The sequence below is a fragment of the Abramis brama genome (assembly GCF_963993115.1).
Source record: "Abramis brama genome assembly, chromosome: 4".
NCBI lineage: Eukaryota > Metazoa > Chordata > Actinopteri > Cypriniformes > Leuciscidae > Abramis > Abramis brama.
The window spans coordinates 43,204,321-43,225,768 of NC_139966.1; the positions used below are offsets into that span (position 1 = coordinate 43,204,321).

The 21,448-nt window shown below is 38.8% G+C and overlaps 1 protein-coding gene across 15 annotated transcripts in view; it reads left to right on the top strand.

The window, feature by feature from the left end:
- The window catches only part of pparaa (peroxisome proliferator-activated receptor alpha a), a 54,992-nt gene that overhangs the window by 30,289 nt on the left and 3,255 nt on the right, over positions 1–21,448 (top strand). For 4 of the 15 annotated variants that reach the window (XM_084110614.1, XM_084110600.1, XM_084110607.1 and 1 more), the window contains 4 exons: positions 11,483–11,719; positions 12,402–12,559; positions 15,537–15,675; positions 20,203–20,402. In XM_084110614.1, coding sequence (XP_083966740.1) covers positions 11,491–11,719; positions 12,402–12,559; positions 15,537–15,675; positions 20,203–20,402 — 726 coding nt within the window. In that variant the 5' untranslated portion in view covers positions 11,483–11,490. Of the gene's footprint in view, positions 1–4,427; positions 4,910–6,350; positions 6,777–6,825; positions 6,905–9,795; positions 10,119–10,165; positions 11,388–11,482; positions 11,720–12,401; positions 12,560–15,536; positions 15,676–20,202; positions 20,403–21,448 lie in introns of those variants that run through there. The other 11 variants (XM_084110602.1, XM_084110605.1, XM_084110601.1 and 8 more) reach the window with 11 other exon arrangements.

Genomic DNA, 21,448 nt, shown 5'->3' on the forward strand with positions numbered 1-21,448 from the left:
ATATAAACAGTGCATAAAAGTACGATGCTGAGTAGGAAAAACTAAATTGGTTCTTTATACATGAATTTTAATGCATTTTCATTTTTAAGATGGGGGTCTCTTGCACAAGAATTATCATATTTTTGGGGTTCGTGGCATCTGTAAGATTAAAAAACCCTTAATAGGCTAATGAAGAGTAATATATATATATATATATATATATATATATATATTTATTTATTTATTTATGATGGATCTGTGATTGATTTTAGAATATCACCAGTAGGTGTCAGTAGAGGCATATTATTGTGACAGTGTCTCTGAAAAATAAAAAAAAGCAAATTGGACAAAGGTAAAGCCTCTTTATTATATGTAAACATACCTTTATTATTGAGACAACATGTGTCATATTATTTTAATTAACCCTTTCATGCATGAATTATGACAACCTCAGTCAGATTTTTTTTTTTCCTGTATTTTTTTCTAACTACAGTAGGCTATGCGTTTTGGGTTTCAACTGAATAAATACTGTATTAAACATAATACAGTAATAACACATTAATACTGTGTGTATTTAACAAACCAATTAATAAAATGATATAAAATCATGTGAAAACTATAAAATATATACAAAAAAAATATAACAACGCAGTGTCTCGTTCCCTGTTCTCAGGGAACAGAGGTTACAGTCATAACCTAGACGTTCCCTTTCGAAAGGGAACTCGCACTGCGTCGATGGCACTATTGGGGAATGATGTACAATCCCACCATGCTGAGATGACTGCATGCCAATTATGGCTTGTGACAAAATGTCAGAACTGGCAGTTTCAACCTGAAATGCCAAGAACACACTCCCCCTTCAGGTCACATACAGGCTAGGCTGTCAGTGACATTATTCCCTACGGTCACTGCCCAAGCTTATAAGCCTCAAAGAGGCCTCCAAACACGGAAAAGCCTATCAAGGCCGCTCAAGGGCTTAAAACCAACAGCTTCCATGGAAGGAGATCCGTTAAGGGAATATGGCCAGGGCAACCGAAAGGAGTCCTGTCCAGTCACTTTTTGAGGGGGACATTGAGTCAACCCTACATGCCACCAGGGAGGCTAACCTGATCAAGTCTACTGACCTAGTCTTTCCAAACAACCTGTCTGTTTTCCTAAACAGAGTTTCTCACAAAAACCAATAGTTTCTTATGAAACCGGAACATAGAGACGGGCATCCTGGAGAGTAGAACTCAGCATAGCACTCTATAACCCTTGCAAATGAGGGGAGTAACTCTACACAGTGCTATGAAAGATTGTTGAGGCTGGGCACTCTAACAAGGGACCCTAGATAAGGGGAGCGCCTCCAGCTCGGGCTGATATAACAGGGAGGCCTCATGAGAGTCCTTCAACCTTCTAACCAGACTTAGGTTTTATATATATATATATATATATATATATAAAATATATATATATATATTTGACCAGGCTAGAATCAGGGAGGCTCAACAGAAGCCTACAGAATGATGAATATTGCTAAAATCCACAAATAGTGAAGCAACCTTCAAGGAGGCCTTTGAAGGCCTGCTACTTGATAGCGATACTTGTTAGCAGAACTGATATCATAGTACTCACAGAAATACTGTGGGCCTGGCTTTTCCTACTTTAGATTGCCAATGGACAGTGGCAATTCTTTCAGACATGCACTTAAAACTTTCTAAACAGGGAACCGAGGTCTAAAGTATAACAACCTTATATAAAGACCTACCAAGATCATCCTGCTGCTCATAGAGCGGCGGCCTAAATTCTATTCTTTGAATGAAGGCCTACCACCAAAAAGCTAGAAAGGGCGCGCTCACTACCAAACCCGACTCCGGACCTTCAGAAGCATTCCGTTTAATGGGAAAATATCATCATCAGTCCAGGCCTCAGGCCTGATGTAAGAAACGCCTGGGGTAAAGAGGAAGGGGATCCCTCACTGACGCTGGGAGCGCCTGTGTTGGATCACCTCCCTCCCTCTCTTCTTCCTTGAGTCGCGCCTTCTCTGCGTGTAGGAGGCGTGCTTCTCTTCTCCTTGTAGGAGGAGGAGGAGCATGTGAGGTGATGCTGAACCTCTGGCCCTGTCTCCGATCCTCGAACCGGGATGGGCCAGGCCCCCCTGGCTGTCTGGGTGTGGATTCAGATCGCAGCGGAATGCATGATTTAAATGCAGCCGAGCTGGCCTTCGCCTCTCTGAACTATTCCACCACTGTCTCAACTGAGGTGCCGAAAAGTTCAGATGGTGAAACCGAGGCATCAAGGAGAAAAGGAGCTCGTCCACTGCGTCAGGGGAGAGACCCTGCCCCTTATCCAAATCCTTCAGCAGGTCGGCTTGGTATGCCTGTAACACAGACATCGTGTATAAGGCAGCCCCAGCCTGACCTGCTGCCGCGTATGCCCGGCCATTCAAGCGAGCTTGGCTTGGAAGGCAGGGCCGGAGCAGCGGCGAGATCGTTTGCGAACGTCTCGTCAATTGGGGGCATCGACACATACCCATGTTCACACATCCCCTCGACATCAGCGTAGTTTGCCCGCTGCTGTCGATGGATGCGTGCAGAAAATGGGTTCTTCCATGCCTTCTTGATCTCAGTATGCAGATCAGGAAGGAATGGAAGGCTCATGGGAGCTGGGGAGTTATGGTCAGAAAGGAACCGCTCATCCAACCTGCTGCGAACATGTCCTTCCATCACGCGCTCCCACGGCAGCTGAAGCCTCGCTCCATAACACCCAACAACTCATCATACGCAGGGCAGGGAGACTGTGAGGGTTCAGGTTGTACCTCTTCTTCACCCTCATCAGCCATCTCCTGCTCTCTCAGGCTAGGTGCCAGCAGAGCACTTGCTGCCACCCTTGCGAGCTTCTGACGGGCGTGAGAGAGAAACGCCTCTCTCAAACTCATCAGCGAGCTCCATCTGGAAACCCCATGATCCGAGTCTCTGCAGTGCCTCAGCACGAATGGGACCCGAACCACTGGGCCCAGATGCCTAAGCGGAAAACTCTCACATTCTGCACAATCAGATCCCTCGAGAGCTGATCACACGTGCTCTTCGCCCAAACAGTAAACGCACAAGTCGTGTGTGTCATCTGGTGTCAGAAACCTGAGACACGGATCCACACACTTCTTGAAACGCTTGTTTTCACTTGCCAGAATTCTTACCTTTTTCAGGTGATTGTAAATCAGACAAAACAGTCCCTGAAGACGAAAAGAGGATGACATGTTCTCTAGGGGCCCCTTTTATACTTACGGGTCGCACTAGTAGTGACGTCATAGGCTGTCGCCATTCAAATTCGATTGCCGTGATTGGATAGTTTTTCAGACACCGGTTCACTTTCGAAAGGGAACCCTCACGCTATGTCCAGTCTACCAGAGTATGTAGACTGAAATCTACATTGATCTATTGATGTTTTCAGACTGGTAAAACTAGCAATCAGGCATTTTCAATCTCATCTGAAATGAGCATTATTGGAGGTAACGCATTACAAGTAATGTGCATTACGTAATCAGATTACTTTTTAATGTAAAGAGTAAAGCATTACAAGTAACATGCATTACTTAATATAAGGAGTAAAGCATTACAAATAATGTGCGTTACATAATCAAATTACATTTTAATGTAAGGAGTAAAGCATTACAAGTAACGTGCGTCACGTAATCAGATTACTTTTTAATGTAAAGAGTAAAGCATTACAAGTAACATGCATTACTTAATATAAGGAGTAAAGCATTACAAATAATGTGCGTTACATAATCAAATTACATGTTAATGTAAGGAGTAAAGCGTTACAAGTAACGTGTGTCGCGTAATCAGATTACTTTTTTATGTAATGAGTAAAGCATTACAAGTAACGTGCATTAGGTAATCAGATTATTTTTTGATGTAACAAGTACAGTAATGCATTACAAGTAACATGCATTACATAATCACTTTACTTTTTGATGTAACTGCAAATTACATTCTAATAACACAAATACATTTATGTACAGCCTAAAAAAGCTGAAATACTGTATAGTTAGTGATGCATGATGTCTAATTTAGTGGACAGATGATTAATCAGAATTTCCTCCCAAACTAAAATCAATACTTGGAAAATTTAACAGTGATATGACTACTTAAATGTTACTTTTTTTACCTGCAAGAATCTTCTAGGATAGAAGTAATGTGTAACTCAGTGTATAGGCAGTGTATAGGATGGGTTGGTCCACTGTAGTGGTTAATGTGCAACTATGCCATTCAAAACCCATCAAGACCTCCATGTGTGAAAGGGTTAATGTGGCGAGATATTATTTAGGCATTACGGCGCATGAAATAATTCCATCATTATCATCATCATCCTCATCCTTACAATGAGTTCTGTTGCCCAGCAACGCGACCTTAAATCGGTGGGCGTGGCTTTCTCTCCAAAAGCCTGCGCCGATTGGCCGAATCTATAGGTGTGTCGGTAGGTGTGCGCTGTCACGAGCTCGACTGGTGTCAGAGTGGTTTGACAGCAGTGGTTGCGGTGAATTTTAAATAGGACGTTTAAGGAGTACTACAGCCTCAATCGCACCACCGAGTTGAGATTTGGCAGTGTCACAGAGCCCGTGTGTTTTATTCCTGCCTGCATGGCGGCCTGGGATTGGGAGGTAGACGCGCAGCTCTTGTAAACAAAGCGCTTGTGTAACATTATGATCATGTTTTATCCGGTTTTATGGCCGTAATTACTGTGATCCTACGCTTTTAGCTGGACTAAAGTAAACATTCACATAAGAACACATGTCTGTGCTATTTTCACAGCGAGGCTCTTATCACATAGTCTGTAGACAGAGGACAATGCGTTTGCTACAGTTTATCAAGATTTTAACTCTTGTTGGAACCGAAGCGAAACTTTACAGCGTCTGTTGGTGTTTAAAGCTTGCTGATTCAGCCATCGGGTTAGTTGGTTTGTTGGTTGGTTAGTTAGTTAGTTAGTTAGCTAGTTGTTGTTATAGTGCTATTATTTTAAGTATCTTGCAGCATATTTTTTCCGCAGTGTAAACACACTAACGTTACACACATAATGTAATAATAATGTCAACTAACATAATCATGCATATCCTAGGCCTACTCGTCTATCATTTATAATTTCATAAAAATGTGTTATAGTTAAATTTAATTAAAATTTGAATTATGTTGTTAAGAATCTATTAAAATTCGGAACAGTATAATAAATGGAAGTCTATTTTATCTATGAATTCGAAATTTGAATGCGATTATGAATGAACAGGAAATGAATCCCACGCTTTGTTGTCCAAAATATTATTCAAAAGTAGTTTCCAAGTTACATCAGTAACTTTGGTTACTTTATTTTGAGGTGTCTTTGTTACAGTGTAATTATACATTTAAGTACTGAGTATGTAATATTAAGTAACTACAAGTAGCCTACTTGGATTAGGTTTGGTTTGGTTTATGGTTAGTTGCATGTAATTATGCATATTTTATAGTAATTACTATAGAAACTACATGTAATGTCATGTGTAACAAGGACACTGTAAAATAAAGTACCATGTACAGTGTTATTTGAAGTTTTAGCCATTCTGTTCTATTTTTGTTAGTTTTTTTAATGTTTATAGTTTTTTAAGTTTTAATTTCTAGCAAATTAAGTACAAGTTACACTACATGAAAATGAGAAATGAAGTAAAAATGTTACATTTTATTTATTATTAATGTTTATTTTATTTTTATTTAAACAAAAATGTACTGCAACTGTAACTGTAACCCTGCTGTGCAGTTGCAGGGACCCCCTTTTCGACATTCTTTACATAAATTATCTTAAAGAGTTAATTAATTAACAATTCTGTAATGTCCTTAATGTAATATTTTCAATTTGTGTACTCTGGCATCCCCTAAAGTGAGTTTAGCACAGCTTTTGTACCCGACACATCTGCGATTACAGGGTCACAAGGACTAGCCCATTCCGTTCTGTTACGTAACTTGCTAAAAGGGTCACACACATAACGCCCCGTGTCATCTTGTCTTTGTGTGGGCGTTAAGAGTCTCACACAAGTCTTATCAAGTCAGTTTATGAATGATTAAATTATATTTTTTATACTTCACATTATTTCACATTAAAATTGATTTGATCTTAGAAGTCTGAAATTATATGTATATACAATTATAAAAGCACCGATACCCTTTTAGGCAACTTGTAAATTTATTCCCTTAAAATTAATTAGTAATCAGTAATTTTTATAGCCTTTTATCTCTCTGGCCAAGTTTCTCTCACACTGCTGGCTTTGTCCACACTTTTGATTATCATGTATCATTATATAAGATTAGATAATTATGCAGATTTTTGGAGAGATTATTAACACAGACACAAACTTTTGGCCATGACTATATTGACAGGTTGAAGTATAGAGAAACATCTGGCCTATATAAATGCACCTGCTTCTAAGCTCCATGTTTGCATTTCATAGTCCGTGTGAATCTGTCTGCCTTTACGTAATGCTGAGCTGTCTCTGTCTCTGAATGTACTAAACAGACAGGATGTTTCTTGGGTGTGTGGAACGAAGTCATTCCTTCCACTATTGTTGAAATCCCAGCTGTCTTGTTTATAAAAGCATCCATCCAGACATTAAGGTTCTCTTATCTGATGCTTTCAGTTGACTTCGGCGTCCGTTTGTTAGTGTTACACCAGGCAAACTCCTGACCGGAGAGAAGCAGGCATGCAGGGTGTGTGTGTGGATTCGGACTTTGGCCCTGAAAGGGGTGCATGTATTTATTGGCAGCTGGTAGAGCATAACTGTGAATCGTGATCTGGTAAGCACTGATTTCATTCTGCTTTGCTCTGAGCTAGGTGATGATTTAAACACGAATTGTCATTGGTCTGTCGGCTTTAAGCAAAGACTTCTAGCTTTGCTCACAGCCTGTGTGAAAAGCGAAGTTTGGTATGTTCTCGTTTCTCAGCAAGGATCTGTTTTGGCATGATTTTTCCTAAATTTGTGCTGCTTTGTTGTAGCTGTACTTGAGTCAATGACAAATGATTTTAAAATTGTTGTAAAACACGTCGCATTTTCTTGTTATTCAAGTTTCCAAAAACTTTATACTATTTTGAAGAACACATGTGAGTGTACACATCTTGATCATTATTTAATTATTTTTAAAGTATATTTTTGAAGATAAATGTTTTATTATTATTATTATTATTAATCCATAAATATTAGTCGTACATTTTACAACCTGAACTAAATTTAAATTGTAATAAGGTTTTAAATCTCTTAAAATGTCAGATAAAAAAAAATCAGATTTATTGACCTTGACACATAATCGTCAGGGTCTTCAGGATATATTCATATATTTTCTGCATGTTTCTGCATGTCAGTTGCATCACATGACTTTGACTTGGTGATCGAACTTTAATTATTAAAATATTTTTTCTAATAATAAATATTAATAATAATAAATTAATAAATAAACAAATAATGTCAAACCAGGGTTTTTTCAAGAATTTAATTATTTTAATGAAGATTTTTCTTCACTACAATATCAGGACAATTATTAGCCTATACTTTATGTAAAATAAAAAATCATTTTAATTCAGAAATTAAAAGCATGCTCATCATAAAAGAGGTGTAGTCAGTTAATGTTTGTATCAGTTCCATTTTAATTTATTTTTGTGGATTGAATATGACTTGTCACGTCTTTTACCCTTTAACATCACTTTTGATCTTGTCATATTTTCTTTTTGGTAAATAACCTTCATTTACCAACACTGAGCAAACTGACCTGTCTTTATTTTTGCCAAATAGTCTTGACCCACATCCAAACTGTTCAGTTGCACCATGCGGTTGAGAAAACCTAGGAATACGTGTGCTTTATCATGTCCACAATCAATATTTCTTTCAAGAACAAACTCACAAATGGTCTGTGGTCACAGATCAATCTTTATACTTCAGATCTGCTGTCTCTATGGGGCATGTAGAGATTCTGCTTCATCATTGCTTGTTGGCTGATGTAGTGGAAATTTCTACACAGACACTGTTTGCTTTACGTGTGTTGTCTAATGCAGCGAGTCCAAGGCTGGTTCTGTGTACAGTATGTGAAAATAATTATGGGGAACACATGATCAATTTGGCTTGTCTGCAAGTTTTTGGGATTCTAGGCTAAAGTACATTGACATTCATTGTCTTCTTGTGGATCTAAAATACCCCCAGGAACTGCTGTGTTGTTGTTACTACACGGTCAAGTCAGACAGCCGGTAAAGATCAACCAGGAAGGAGGGGGTAAATCAGCCTGTATTGGTTTCCAAGTCTTGTCAGCTGTGACCCTCCACAACAGGCTGCCTCCTCCTCAGCACGTAGGCTATGATGTGCCCGTGTGTCCTTCTCCAGCCAGAATGAGAAACACACACCTTGCACTGCAAAAAATTATTTATTAAGTGGTTTCGCAGACATTAACTTATTTTACTAAGGATTTTCAGATATTTTTACTGGAAAATAAGATACTGATTCATTTTGTATTATTTGTACAACTGTCCCGTGATTCAGAGTTGTTAAACATTACTTGTTCCATTTGTTTATTAGGACACATTGAGGATTCATCTTGTGCATTCATAAGCGTTGTCTTGTTTCGTGATTGGCGCCACATCAATGGATATAACGTGTTGTGGACAGCGAGGTGTTGAATCCTTTGCATCCATTGAGATATTTGTGTAGAATATATTGTTGTTTGGAAGCATGATATGGAGTTTGGTTTTTGCTGGTTAATGGCTCAGCTGGTCTCCATGGGCACAATTCCATTAGAGAAACTGGCATTTCTCCTACACTTCACTTGGCTCCCGTGTGTTGTCATGAGGTTCAAGTCATGTGCATGTGTGCCCATGTGAGTGTCTGGGTTTACACTGAATAAATATAGTAGCTTTAGCTTATGCTTATTGCATGCTACGTGCTTAATCTTGTTTACCATGAAATTACTGCTAGATTTTGTCTTGTTTCTAATATATATATATATATATATATATATATATATATATACACATTTAAATAAAACAAATCAAAAGTCAATTTGCTTGAAGTAAATTGGATATTAGACTCTGAAAATTATCTTAAATGTATCTTAAATGTTTTTTAATGTAAGTATTGCAGGGTTTCTGCAGGTCTTAAAAAGTCTTAATTCACCCTTACACAAATGAAGGCCTTAAAAAGGTCTTAAATCAGAGCCGAAAGTCTTAACTTCATGGCATTAAATGTCGCATGCTCTGCAAAAAATGATTTTCTTCTTCAGTATTTCTGTCTTGTTTTGTTCCAGTACAAAAATATCTAAACATTCTTAAATCAAGATACATTCACTGGAGAAGCAATATGTAAAAATTGTGTGAGTTTATGCTTAAAACAAGAACAAATACCTGTCAGTGAGTTATGAAAACGTCCCTTTGAATTGAATTGATTTTTCTGACCCCACTGACAGATATTTGTTCTTGTTTTAATCAGAAACTCCCTTCATTTTGATCAGTTTCACAGAAAACAGAGGAAAAACTTAATATTGTATGCAGTTTTGCTTCTCAAGCAAATTGTAAATGTGTATATATTTATACTGGAAAACAAGACACAAAACAGTTTTTTTATTTATTTATTTTTTGCAGTCTTTTGACTAATATGCTATAATCCTTCTCTAGCCAGTATGAGAAATACACACCTTACATGTGAAAAATATAAATAAAAAATATAAAAAAAATTTGACCAGCAAAATTACGTACAGTATTACAAGTCTATTTTGTAATTGATTTTTTTCTTGTTTTAAGTATAACCCCCACCCCAAAAAATAAAGCAATTAAAGATATTAAAAATCACTCTCATTCCCTATGCAAATTTTAACCAGTAAAGTATTCTTGTTTTAAGGATATTTAAGCATGTTTCTATATTTTTACTGGAGAACAGGACAACATTTTTTGCAGTGTATTAACTAATATGTAGTCTTTATAGCAGTCTGTATGTTTCTCCAATAGGAACGCTTGTTACTGCACTCGTCTGTGCATGTTGTGTCAAGGGCAGAATCAGGAATGATTGTCGCACAGCGGCTGAGAGAACGCTGCGTGCGTTCGCTGACTGAAGAATCATGCTCAGCTCAGGTTTCACAGCTCAACAGCTGGAGACAAACAGCTGGGTAAGGTTTTTGCTGTTCTGCTTCGGGCAAATCTACAGAACGGAGAGATCAGGTATAACTTTAGAAAGCTGGCCGGCTTCCCCTCGCAGACAGTGCTGGAAACTGGGCTTGTCTGCCAAGCACTGATTTATGACAGCTTGTCTACCATCAGCAGTCGATGTTAGTGCGCAGTTTTGTCAGCTCTTTAGCACCTGCTGTTTATTTTAGATTGGCTGTGTTTGTCGCCTGAAGGTAAAGTGTGTTGTTACCTCCTCCAAAAAAAATGGTGATCCATTGCAAAAGTGCTCGAATGCCAAGTCTGGCATTGGTTAGCCTTCTCCATGTCACTGCTGTAAGAAATTAAAGGATTGAGTGGAATGCCATTTGAACCGTTGTCCTCAAGACCCCTCGAGCTGCCTTAAGAATTTCCTCTAGAGCATCTGAATGCATTCGAGTAGTTAATTCTTTCGAATAGGATTGTTATCTCCTCCCCGGCAATGCACTTGAAAAGTCTGGCCACAGTGTTTGTGATATTATCAAGCAAATTAAGTGCATCAAAATAACTGCCCTGCAACCTCTCGAAATTCCTTAGCAACCACGTAACAACGCCCTGGAACCTTTTTATGTCTGGAAGGTCTACTTTTGACCTTGACCCAACCTTGAGATCACCTCAGTCGAGGGAGCACTTGGTCTTTGGTGGGTCTCTTTGACAAGTTCACATGGCAGGACGAATGAGATCACATTCCTGTGATGAAGCAGGCCAAAGCCTTTGAAACGCTCCCCTCATGTCTGAATAAAACGCTGCGAAAACTGAGCCTGGGGTTTCTGTGGCAACCCCTCTTAAACACGTTACTTCTTTAGCACTGCTCTGAATGGAACTTCTTCTAGTCAGTGTTTCACGGAGACCAGGTTGCAGTTTGCATACCAAGTAGATATTGAGTCTCCATTATTATCACAACCAAACAGTGACGTTTAAAATAAAATTATTGTTTCTTCTTTTCAATTCTGCTTTGATTTCAGTGAGTTGCTCTGAAATAATTGTAATGTTTTACATATACAAATACATTTTGATGACAATGGACCTTAGTCAGGGTAGCAGAACCATATTTAATTTTGACAATAATGAGAACAAGACTGTGAGGGATAGAATTACAGGTTGTTCAATGGATTGCAATGTTGTTTAACAACATAACGATTGTTCGCAACATTCCAACACTTTCATTCAGTAGAAAAACAAATGAAAATTGCGTGATCTAGGACATTTATTCAGTGCGTGCCATTGTAAAAACTGTAAGTCTATCCCTCACAGCCCCGCATTAAATTCAATAGCGTCTGAAATCTCTGGTTGTCGTTTCACTTTTCTTGTCGTTGTTTTGTCTTTGCAGACGGATGAATGATTCAAAGCTTGCCGTGGTCCAGCGCCATGGTAGATATGCCGAGCCTGTACAGTCCCTTGTCCCCGCTGGGCGATCCAATCCTGGACAGCCCTCTGTGTGGAGAGCTCATTGGTGACATGGAGGTGCTCGAGGACATCTCTCGGTCTCTCAGCGACGATTCTTTCAACTTTCACGTGCTGGAATACCAGAGCTGCAACACATTAGTAGACGACTCCACTGTCTCAGGTAGAGCATTTGGACACACGCAATCCGAACAATAATCCTAACCAATCAGGTCTATAAAAAAAAAGGGTTTCACTTTTGGTCCCTTTAACACATTCTGTTGACTTTAAGTAACTTTGCACCTACATGTCTACTAACTCTCAGTAGAGTGTTAGTAGACTGGTAGGGTTAGAATAACCACAGAAACGTAGTTGCAAAGTTACCATCAAAATAAAGTGTTAGCAGATATTAAACCGAGAGTCTACTAATACTCTAATGAGAGTTAGTTGACATGTAGTTGCAAAGTTACTTATAGTCAACAGAATGTTCAAAGGGGACCATCAAAATAAATTGTTACCAAAAAATCTTAAATCAGCCCTAATCTGTCAAGTTAAAGAATGAACCATTTGCATTCATTTGATTGTATATAAACAACCAGACATAAGTTTGGACACGCTTGACGATTTTCAAATCATTTTGATCAAAATGCTTATCCTTAAATGCTGTATCATATTATTAAAATTGTACATTTTGTAGATAAATACAAGTTGTGCGAACTGTATGAATTTATTAATGAAACAAAAAATGAAGGAAAAGTATATATCCGCACTTTGCTTATTTGCGTTAAATTAGGACATCATCTTAAATGCTTCTGGGTCATGTGATGTTGCGATGTTGACCGTGCACATGTGTGTTTGTCTTGTAGATGTCTTAACCCCGGCATCTAGTCCGACCTCAGAAGTGTTCGCGGCCATCACCGGTCAGGACGAGAACTCCTCCGGATCTCTCGCCCTCGAGTGCCGCGTCTGCGCCGACCGGGCCTCGGGTTTCCACTACGGAGTGCATGCCTGCGAAGGGTGTAAGGTAAGCGCGCGTGCAAAGTGTACAGTGGAAAATTCTCACACGAGGGCCAAGAGTCATTATCGAAGCACCCTCAACTTTTTCCTGCTTTCCATTAGTACAGACACTGTGTTACACTTTCATAACCACAAATCTGTCCGGGACAGAAAACACTTGAGCGAGCACACCAGGGTCAACATAGAGCACGCAAGTTTTTGGAGTATTTTCATAGCTACTTTTGCAAAAAGACTGAGAGTTCCCCTGAGGCTTTTTCCCCCTTCGTACATGTGAGGTGAAGCGTGTACAAGAGCTGTTGCTTCATGTGGTGCTTGTCAAAATCATCAGAAGGACTCAGTGCGTACCTCCGCACAACACAGCCCAGCTGACTCGAGCCTGGGTCACAGCCGTTCTCTTTCCTTTAAAGTTAACTACCACCAGCCCAGTTATTGCCATGTGCCATGTGTTTTTCTCCAGCAAGGGCAGACTTTGACCGTTGGCACCCCTCAGGGTGCAATTAAACTGGAACAATTACAACCGAAGGTTTATTGCTGATGCAGTTTAACACTTTTTTCACGTTGCACTTTAAAATATACGTTATATGCGTTTTGTTTTATGGAATCGTGGTAGTTGTAGTTAAGCTACTTATTAAAATTAAATGCTAATTAAAAACATATTTTGTGTGAAACTAGTCATACATAATCAGGATCTCTGTGGACTGATTAAGTTTATTATTCAGTTTAGTTCACTGGTTTCAAGTTTCATGCGCCTCTGGTTTAACTCATTTTCATGTTAGTTAATTATATAGTTTGAGATTTACACAGTGTAATAACTAGGAACAATGTGATAAAGTAACAAGCGCTAAAAGCTATTATTCCAAGTGAATCTGCGACTAGGACGGGACATTTTGTCCGTCACGTAGTTTGTTTTTCCATGGTGTTGAGTTCTGTAGCCCCTCCCACATCCGCCTCCCACATCAATTTCATTGTTCTAAAACAACTGTATATTATCAAATTCCTTTTGAGAACTTTGAGGTGCGTAAGACCCGGAGAAAGCTCCTCAACAGCTGTCGCTCGGCCGACGGGGGATGCTTCCATAAGGATTCAATTTAAAATCCGCCATCTTTGCTTGTGGGTGCACGGTACTGCAGCAAGGTTGTTTTGAGTGACATGTAAAACCTTGACTCCTGCCTTGATATCATCACGGGTAGTTGTTCTGAACAAAGCGCACTGCAGGAATAATCCAGGAAACAGTTGTTACTTCAAAAATACTCACAACACCTCAACATTGACAAGATAGTACAAGGACTGCAAGAACACAGGGAGGAAACAAATGAGGGAACTCAAACAGACACAAACTTGGAAATCTAGGTCAACTGACAGGGCACACAGGTGAACAGGACAGAACCAAAAACACAAAGAAACAAAGTAAAAACAGCATACATGTTACAGGTATTGAGTGCTGCAGCATGGAGTCCTAAAACTCAGAAGGTCAGTCTCGTCCCTCGTCCATTTTTTTTTTTTTTTAAATGGGTTTTTGATTAAATGCCTTGAAATAAGTTCAAGGTATTTTCACATTGTATTCTACCTACGGCATAATATATCAGTATTACCCCACTCATGGTGTTATTAGGCTTTTACAAGTTAGCTTTTGAATAAAGATTAAAAGATTTGTCAGAGGCTTAGTGGTGGTGACGTTGAAGTCTTGCGACCATTGTGTAGTTTGTTTATTGTCTGATTTTAGCTTTTTACGTCTGGCGGTTGTATTTAGGCATCAGAATTCATTCAAGTTTTTCATTTGTGAAGATTACCTTGATGAACAAAACATGTAAGAATCATATATTTGTGTTGGTCAAAGAGCTTATTTTCTGCAATGATCAAAAAGCCAATGGAAAAAAATCCTAATGGGTTTTTGTCGTGGGAACCAGGGTGATTCTAACCTCCGGACTGTCCTAGAAAAGTACGCCAGCACTGCAGAACTCTATTAGTGTAACGAGAGATGAACAATCACCAAAATTGTCAAAAAACTGCAAAATTGTTTATTATTTCATGCTAGTTAAGACTTAGTATCTTGTTGTAAAGTGTTTCTTAATGGTTTATTTGCTTTGAACAAAGAAATTCTACCTGATACATTTAACATTCTTATCTTGTGTTTTCTTTTGAGGTAAATCTGGAAGAATAAATTAGTCATTTGCAGCGTGCAGATATATTTTAAACTTCACTTCCCACAGCTTTTGAGAACAGTAGGAAATAATGCTCTGTCCTATAAAGGTTGGTATTCAGAGGCTAAACACAGTGACGAGCTGTTCCCTCAGTCCGGTTTTATCGTTTTGGTATGTTCGGTGTGTAGAGATGCGTCATCGGTTCTGTTTTTAGCTCTGGAAGCGATCCGTGATAGTCTGTCATGAGCTCTCATCTGATACCGTTTCCATTGTCAAGCACGTGTTCTGCTTTTCCCCGTTGAATAATTCGTCTGGAGGGAACACAAAAGGTCTGTGCTGTAACTGTGACCCTTACTACACATACCAGTCCACAGTGTCTATTCCAATGAAATGATGACAAAGATCATTCACTGTATCTTCATTACTATTCGATTTCGAAAATGATTTTCACCATGTACCTTTTCCCAAGCATCTATCCAAGACCTTCTGGAATTACTGAAATATTGCATAGCCTTATCTGAAAAATAAACAGTTGTAGTGTTTTGACATTCTGCCACACATGCACACACTCTGTATCTGTTCATAGATATGCAGTGTTCTTGAGAAATAAATATTGTTATGGTGTGAATCCTATCGCACATCTTATCTCATTAGCATTTGGTTTATCGAGGTCACTTTATAACGTCTTGGGAGGTTCCGCTATGTATTGGGCCTTAGGGAGCAAAGTCCTTATATTTATGTTTACATTTTGAATCGGTTGTATATTACAACATGAGAATGTACAATTTGGTATCATACTTTCACAGTTTGCTTTTTTAAGTGTCTTTTATGAATTTTCCACAGGGCTTCTTCAGGAGAACCATTCGACTCAAACTGGAATACGACAAGTGCGAACGCAACTGCAAGATCCAGAAGAAGAACAGAAACAAATGTCAATACTGCCGTTTCCGCAAGTGCCTTGCAGTGGGCATGTCCCACAACGGTAAGAGCTTCACAAAGAGCAAATGATTATAGATTAGAGTTGGTTTATGGCTTGATGATTACAGATCTTTAATTGTTTTATTGGTAATCATTATGGTGTCCTGTTTTACTACAATAATATTTCGTAACACGTACTTTAATTGCTTCTTTGAAGGTCAGGACATTTAGATTAGAATCAAAATATTAAACAACAACTTTAGCTTATCTTAGCTTTGACATCATGAGGTAGCACAAATCTACGCTATACGAGGGGCTATCACAGGATAACCGCAGATGAACTAAGTGACACGGAAGACACGCCGTCCCGTTCTTTCACGGGACTTTGACCTGGATATAGGGTAGTCTCTTCTGTTAGCGAGAACTAGTGTCATGTGCCACTGTTAGTGTAATCCCTTCAGAGGTAGATCTGTATCATATCACGCTATACACCCCCTCTCATGTCTGCCCTTTGTCCCGCTACTGATGAAGTGGCAAGAGTGTAATGACCTAAAGTTCTACCACTCGTTTGTGTATAAACTGGAGCTGATGATTCAATACGTTAACGCAGCGCAATTGATTATATATATATTTTTTTAAAAAGGCAAACAGATTAACGCAATCAGTGCCCTCTGACCCGCATTTGAGTTTTTGGGGATTTTTCTACCATCCAAGCTATTTGAGTGTGGATCTGCCCATACACCAGCAATCAAAAAGTACCCATTCTGGTATTTATCATCCAATCTTTGATATTAAGTTTTTCTCAGACAGATTGATGAATGCAATTGCAACACAAAAAAAACGTGACTCTTGAAACCGTGCCTCTTGACCCTCGGCCCTCTCACCCCATTCCCTAGTCGGGAAAAAATAAACTTCTATCTAAACTCTTCTATAGTACTGCGTAAGTCACTTTTAACAAGAAATGCAACAAACAAATATTTTAACACACAATTGCATCATCACACAATCGTTGAGCGCATTCAAGTGAAGTCACCTTTATTTATATAGCGCTTTTTACAATGCAGATTGTTTCAAAGCAGCTTTACAGTAATAACAGGGAAATAATGCAACAAAGTTTATTTCGGCTGTGCAGCAACTCTAGAAGAATACAGTGTCATTGTCCAGCTTAAGTAAGTTCAGTGTTAATTCATTTCGGCTGTGCAAATCGTTAGTTATTAATTTAGTTCTTATATCTATACAGCAGCTCTGGAGAAAACAGTGATGTCATCGTCCAGCTCAGTTCAGTTCTCATACAATGGTGTCAGTGCAGTCAGATCAGTAATATTGTTGAATATTAAGTGTACCCAACTAAGCAAGCCAGAGGTGGACCCATACATCCTATTAGGTGACAGAATGGAGGGAAAAAAAAAACTTGGGAGAAACCAGGCTCAGTCAGGGGGAACTGGCCAACAAACGAACAGTGTATGATTATGACTCAGGCAGCATTACAGGTCAGAAGTCCGATTGGATCGGAACATTGAAAATATTGAATCCAGTTACATCTGGTTTAAGATCGAATTCATCAAGGCGGTATGGATACGGGTTGTTGTTGAGGATCTGTGGCACTGGCTTGTGTCGATGAGGCCTTCACAGGGGAGAGTCTAGTTGACACAATCTCTGCTGACACTTCAGGGCTACGTTGCGGCGGTGTTTAGGCGCAGGTCCTTCATCTGATCTGGATACGGCCCTGATCCGGCTGACTACGGTAACCTCGGGATAAACAGAGAGACAGACAGACACTTCCGCTTCATAGACAGTGGAACAGCGATCGTGGCATTTTGGAACCAATGTTGATAATAAATACCATTAGACTGGCAAAGCAGATGATTAAATGTATGTATGTAATGGCTCGTTTCCACTGAGTGGTACGGTACGGTACAGAACGGTACGCATTTATTTGCGTTTCCACTATCAAAAGTTGTGAATGGTACCAAAATGCCGAACCATACCGTACCACTTTTTAGGTACCCTTCCATTGGGGTACCTAGCACAGTGGAAAGGTACTAAAAAGTGGAGCTAGACTCACTGCAGGACGTTGATTGGTTGACAGAGAATCGTCACTTGCGCGTGCTACAAGGGGAATGACAACATAAGAAGCAAAAAAAAAAAAAAAAAAAAGACAACATAAGAAGCGCCATTTTTTAATATACAGTTTAATATAATACTACTGTTACTGTATCACGAAATGTAATTTTAAGAGTTTTTCAGGCGAGAATGTAGTTGTTTAAAGCTCAAATCTGTGGTTTATTTATAAAGATGATTTTTTCCCCCCGGATCCATGCGATCAGCGGGCGCTCGGCGCTCATGTTTCCCGGCTGGATGAGCCTTTCCTCGGCTAGTTCTTCTGACGGTCGCCGCTGACTCCGACGGTAGTGGTTAAACATGAGATATAATTCGTCTTGTGTAGACCTAACGGGCGATCTTTGGTCTCGTTAATATATAATTCGTTCCCTGCCAATCGTTTTGGCTGAGGGCTAAGTTTAGTTTCATATTATAGGCTATTTGTATTTAACTTTACTGTTGTAATGTTAGACTAGAGCGCTGCATTTGGATATTTGACTGAATTGTTTGCTTTATTTCTTATTGTATAGCTTCTTGTACCTTTTACTTAAACTTTTATATTGGCTATTATTGATAAAACTGAAATTTTACAAAAAGAAATATGGTTTCTTGTCATTTTTTTTATTACAAGATTATCACTAATGTTTATTGCAGCATTTGTACAAATGCATATATTGCCTGGAATATGTTTTTTTTTTTTTTTAAACGAAAAGAGGTAACGTTAGGGTTGTGTTTTAAATTTCGTTTTGTTATAAATAGAATAACGTATAACGTGCAGTGAATAATCAATATGCGTTGGGCACGAACCACATTTGTGTCCCTATAATGTTTAATTTATTTAAATGAAAACGAAAAGAGGCAGAGTGGTGTTTTATAACATATTTCGTTTTATTGTTGCTTAAAATGTACAGAGTAACAGAGATAACCGGAGTAGCAGAGCGAGCTGAGCGACGCTTTTAAGAACGCGCTGTACCATTTGCATGTAGGAGTCGCACATGGCAAGTACAAACTTTGCGTACTTGATATTGAGAAAAGCCTAATGTCGGCGCTTGTCTTCTTGTGACAAACATGTCGAGGAGCAAGAACAAGATCTGCTGTATGTCATCCATTGTAGTTTACTATGTTCTTCTTCGCGCGAAAATGACGTCGATCGAAACACCACGCCTATCAAGTAAGGGTACTGTTGACAGTGGAAACGCTAGCCAGATCATGGTTAACAGACCCGAACCGTACCGTACTGCTCTGCTCAGTGGAAACGAGCCATAACAGACCTTAATAAACTTATGGTTTATTTGGGAAAATATAACTATTTTGCAGAATTACAGCAAATGTGCATTATGGTCAGCAAGTTGGTAAATTTACAGACTGACAAGTAACTCTGCAAAATGGCTGGGGTTGAAATGGTTTCAAAAGCTTTGGCTTTCTGTACCAAATTAGGCTTTGGTGTAGGTCTTCCTTTGCCAAATAACCCCAGCTTTTCTTTAAAAGTTATTCTTGAAATTGGTGTGGATAATAAATTAGCAGAGATGTCCTCCTCCCTAATGTAATCCAGCTGTAATTTCATAGCTGGACCATCATTCACAGAACTGTAGGCGGAAAAATTCTAATATGGAGAAAATGGGCATCTACACAACACAACACAATACAACACAACACAACACAAACTGAATAGGCAGATACGAAGGTTTATTTCCTAAAAAAAAAAAAGTCAATTTATGAATTCCAAAAATAACATTAGAACTGGGTTACCTTCTGAGGTCAGTGATGTTGAAATAAAACATATGTACACAATGAATTAATTAAGCAACATATTTATTTATCTATTTCACATCACCTTTTTTTTTTTAAATCAAATAACAGCCCTAGTGTGAACATTTGGTTACACTTTATTTTAAGGTAACGTAGTTACAATGTACTTACTCAAATAAGTACTGAATAATATTAATTAACTACATGTACTTACTATAGAGTTAGGGTTGGGTTAGGATTTGGTTTAGGGTTAGTTAACTTGCTTGTAATTATGCATAATTACTGTTATTACTATAGTAAGTACATGTAGTAACATGTAACTACGTCACCTTAAAATAAAGTGTTACCGAACATTTTGTTAAGCATTTATGTATCTGCCTTACAGTGTATGTGTGTGTGTGTGTGTGTGACTCAGTCTCATGGGGACTTGTGGGGACCTAAATTGAGGTCCCCATGAGGAAACAAGCTTATAAATCATACAGAATGATTTTATTTTCTAAAAATTAAAAATGAAGAAAGTTTTCTGTGATGGGTAGGTTGAGGGGTAGGGTTGGTGTAAGGGAATAGAATATACAGTTTGTACAGTATAAAAACCATTACGTCTATGGAAAGTCCCAACAAAGATAGTGAACCAGACATGTGTGTGTGTTCCTGTTTTGTTTGTATACGGTACATTAACTGTGGCAGCATGCATGATGTTGTACCTATTTTTATTGGTAATGTGTGTGCGCGCGTCTTACAGCTATCCGTTTTGGGCGGATACCCCAATCAGAGAAGCAGAGGCTGAAAGCAGAGAAGGATGTCGGCGGGAAAGAGGAGCACCAGTCTCTGCAGCCGGACACGAGGAGTTTGGCCAGGCAGATCCATGAAGCCTACCTCAAACACTTCCACATGAACAAAGCCAAAGCACGCGTGTTTCTCACAGGCAAGACCAGCACTACGGTGAGTAACTGCAGTTGGAGAACTAACTAACTAACTCACTCACTCACCCACTATTCACATTGTATTGCTCACAAAAGCAGAGTCAAATGAGGCGATAATCAAAATCTCCTAATCTCTACTAATCTGTCTGTTAAAGCACTGGAAAAAAATAATATAAGTCCTTGCACACCATTGTTGCTGTTTTTATTTAAATGCTGCTGTTCATTGGTATGGAATCATGGTTATATTTATTATAGTTGTTAATACAAAGAATTAAATTATGATGTTTTTGTTACATTTAAGGCAGGAATAAACTACACGACTTTATATTATGGGTGAGTCATCCCTAGTTGCTGAAAGTCAAAGCCAGTCACCAGATTTTGGGCCAGAGATGTCAGACAAACTTATGCTTATGATGGGCACAGATTTTTTTTGTTTGTTTCTGGGTATGATTCCGTCCCATGATTTTAATTTGTCACACGTCTCCTAGCAAAAAGCCACGTTTACTCTTGAGTTTGTTGTGTTTGTAGCGACTTGGCAGTCTGTAAATATGTGATCCTCAGTAGTTTAGTGAACGAGGCCCAGCTTTTCTCTGTAACATTTGCAAAGTCGACAAGTTTATGATGCCTAGCGTTTTAAAATAGTTGTGTGGTGCATTCCGGCCTTTAGTTTGTAAATATCTGTAATTTTTATACTGTTATTGTGATTCATTCATTCAAAATCCCAAAATGAAGGTCAGAGTAAACAAACGTTATTTAAATCAGATAGCTTAATATTTTTAAAAAAATATTGACCCATTTCAGTGTAGTTTTCTTCTGTTTGTTAGTAGTTTGTAGTAGGTAACTCCTTTTTCAAAAGGCTTGACTGTATTTGACTATAAACCGAGTAACGTTAGCTCGGCAAGCTATGGATTCAAAGTAGCTTCCCCAACACTGAGCAAGAGTGCGTCGGTTGCTAATTACAAAAAAACGGAGAGCGCTAATTGCACAAGCTAACGTTACTCATTTATTGAGCTGAACGCACACCTGCTCTCTGACTGTCCTCTCTCTCTCTGTCCTTCATTGAAG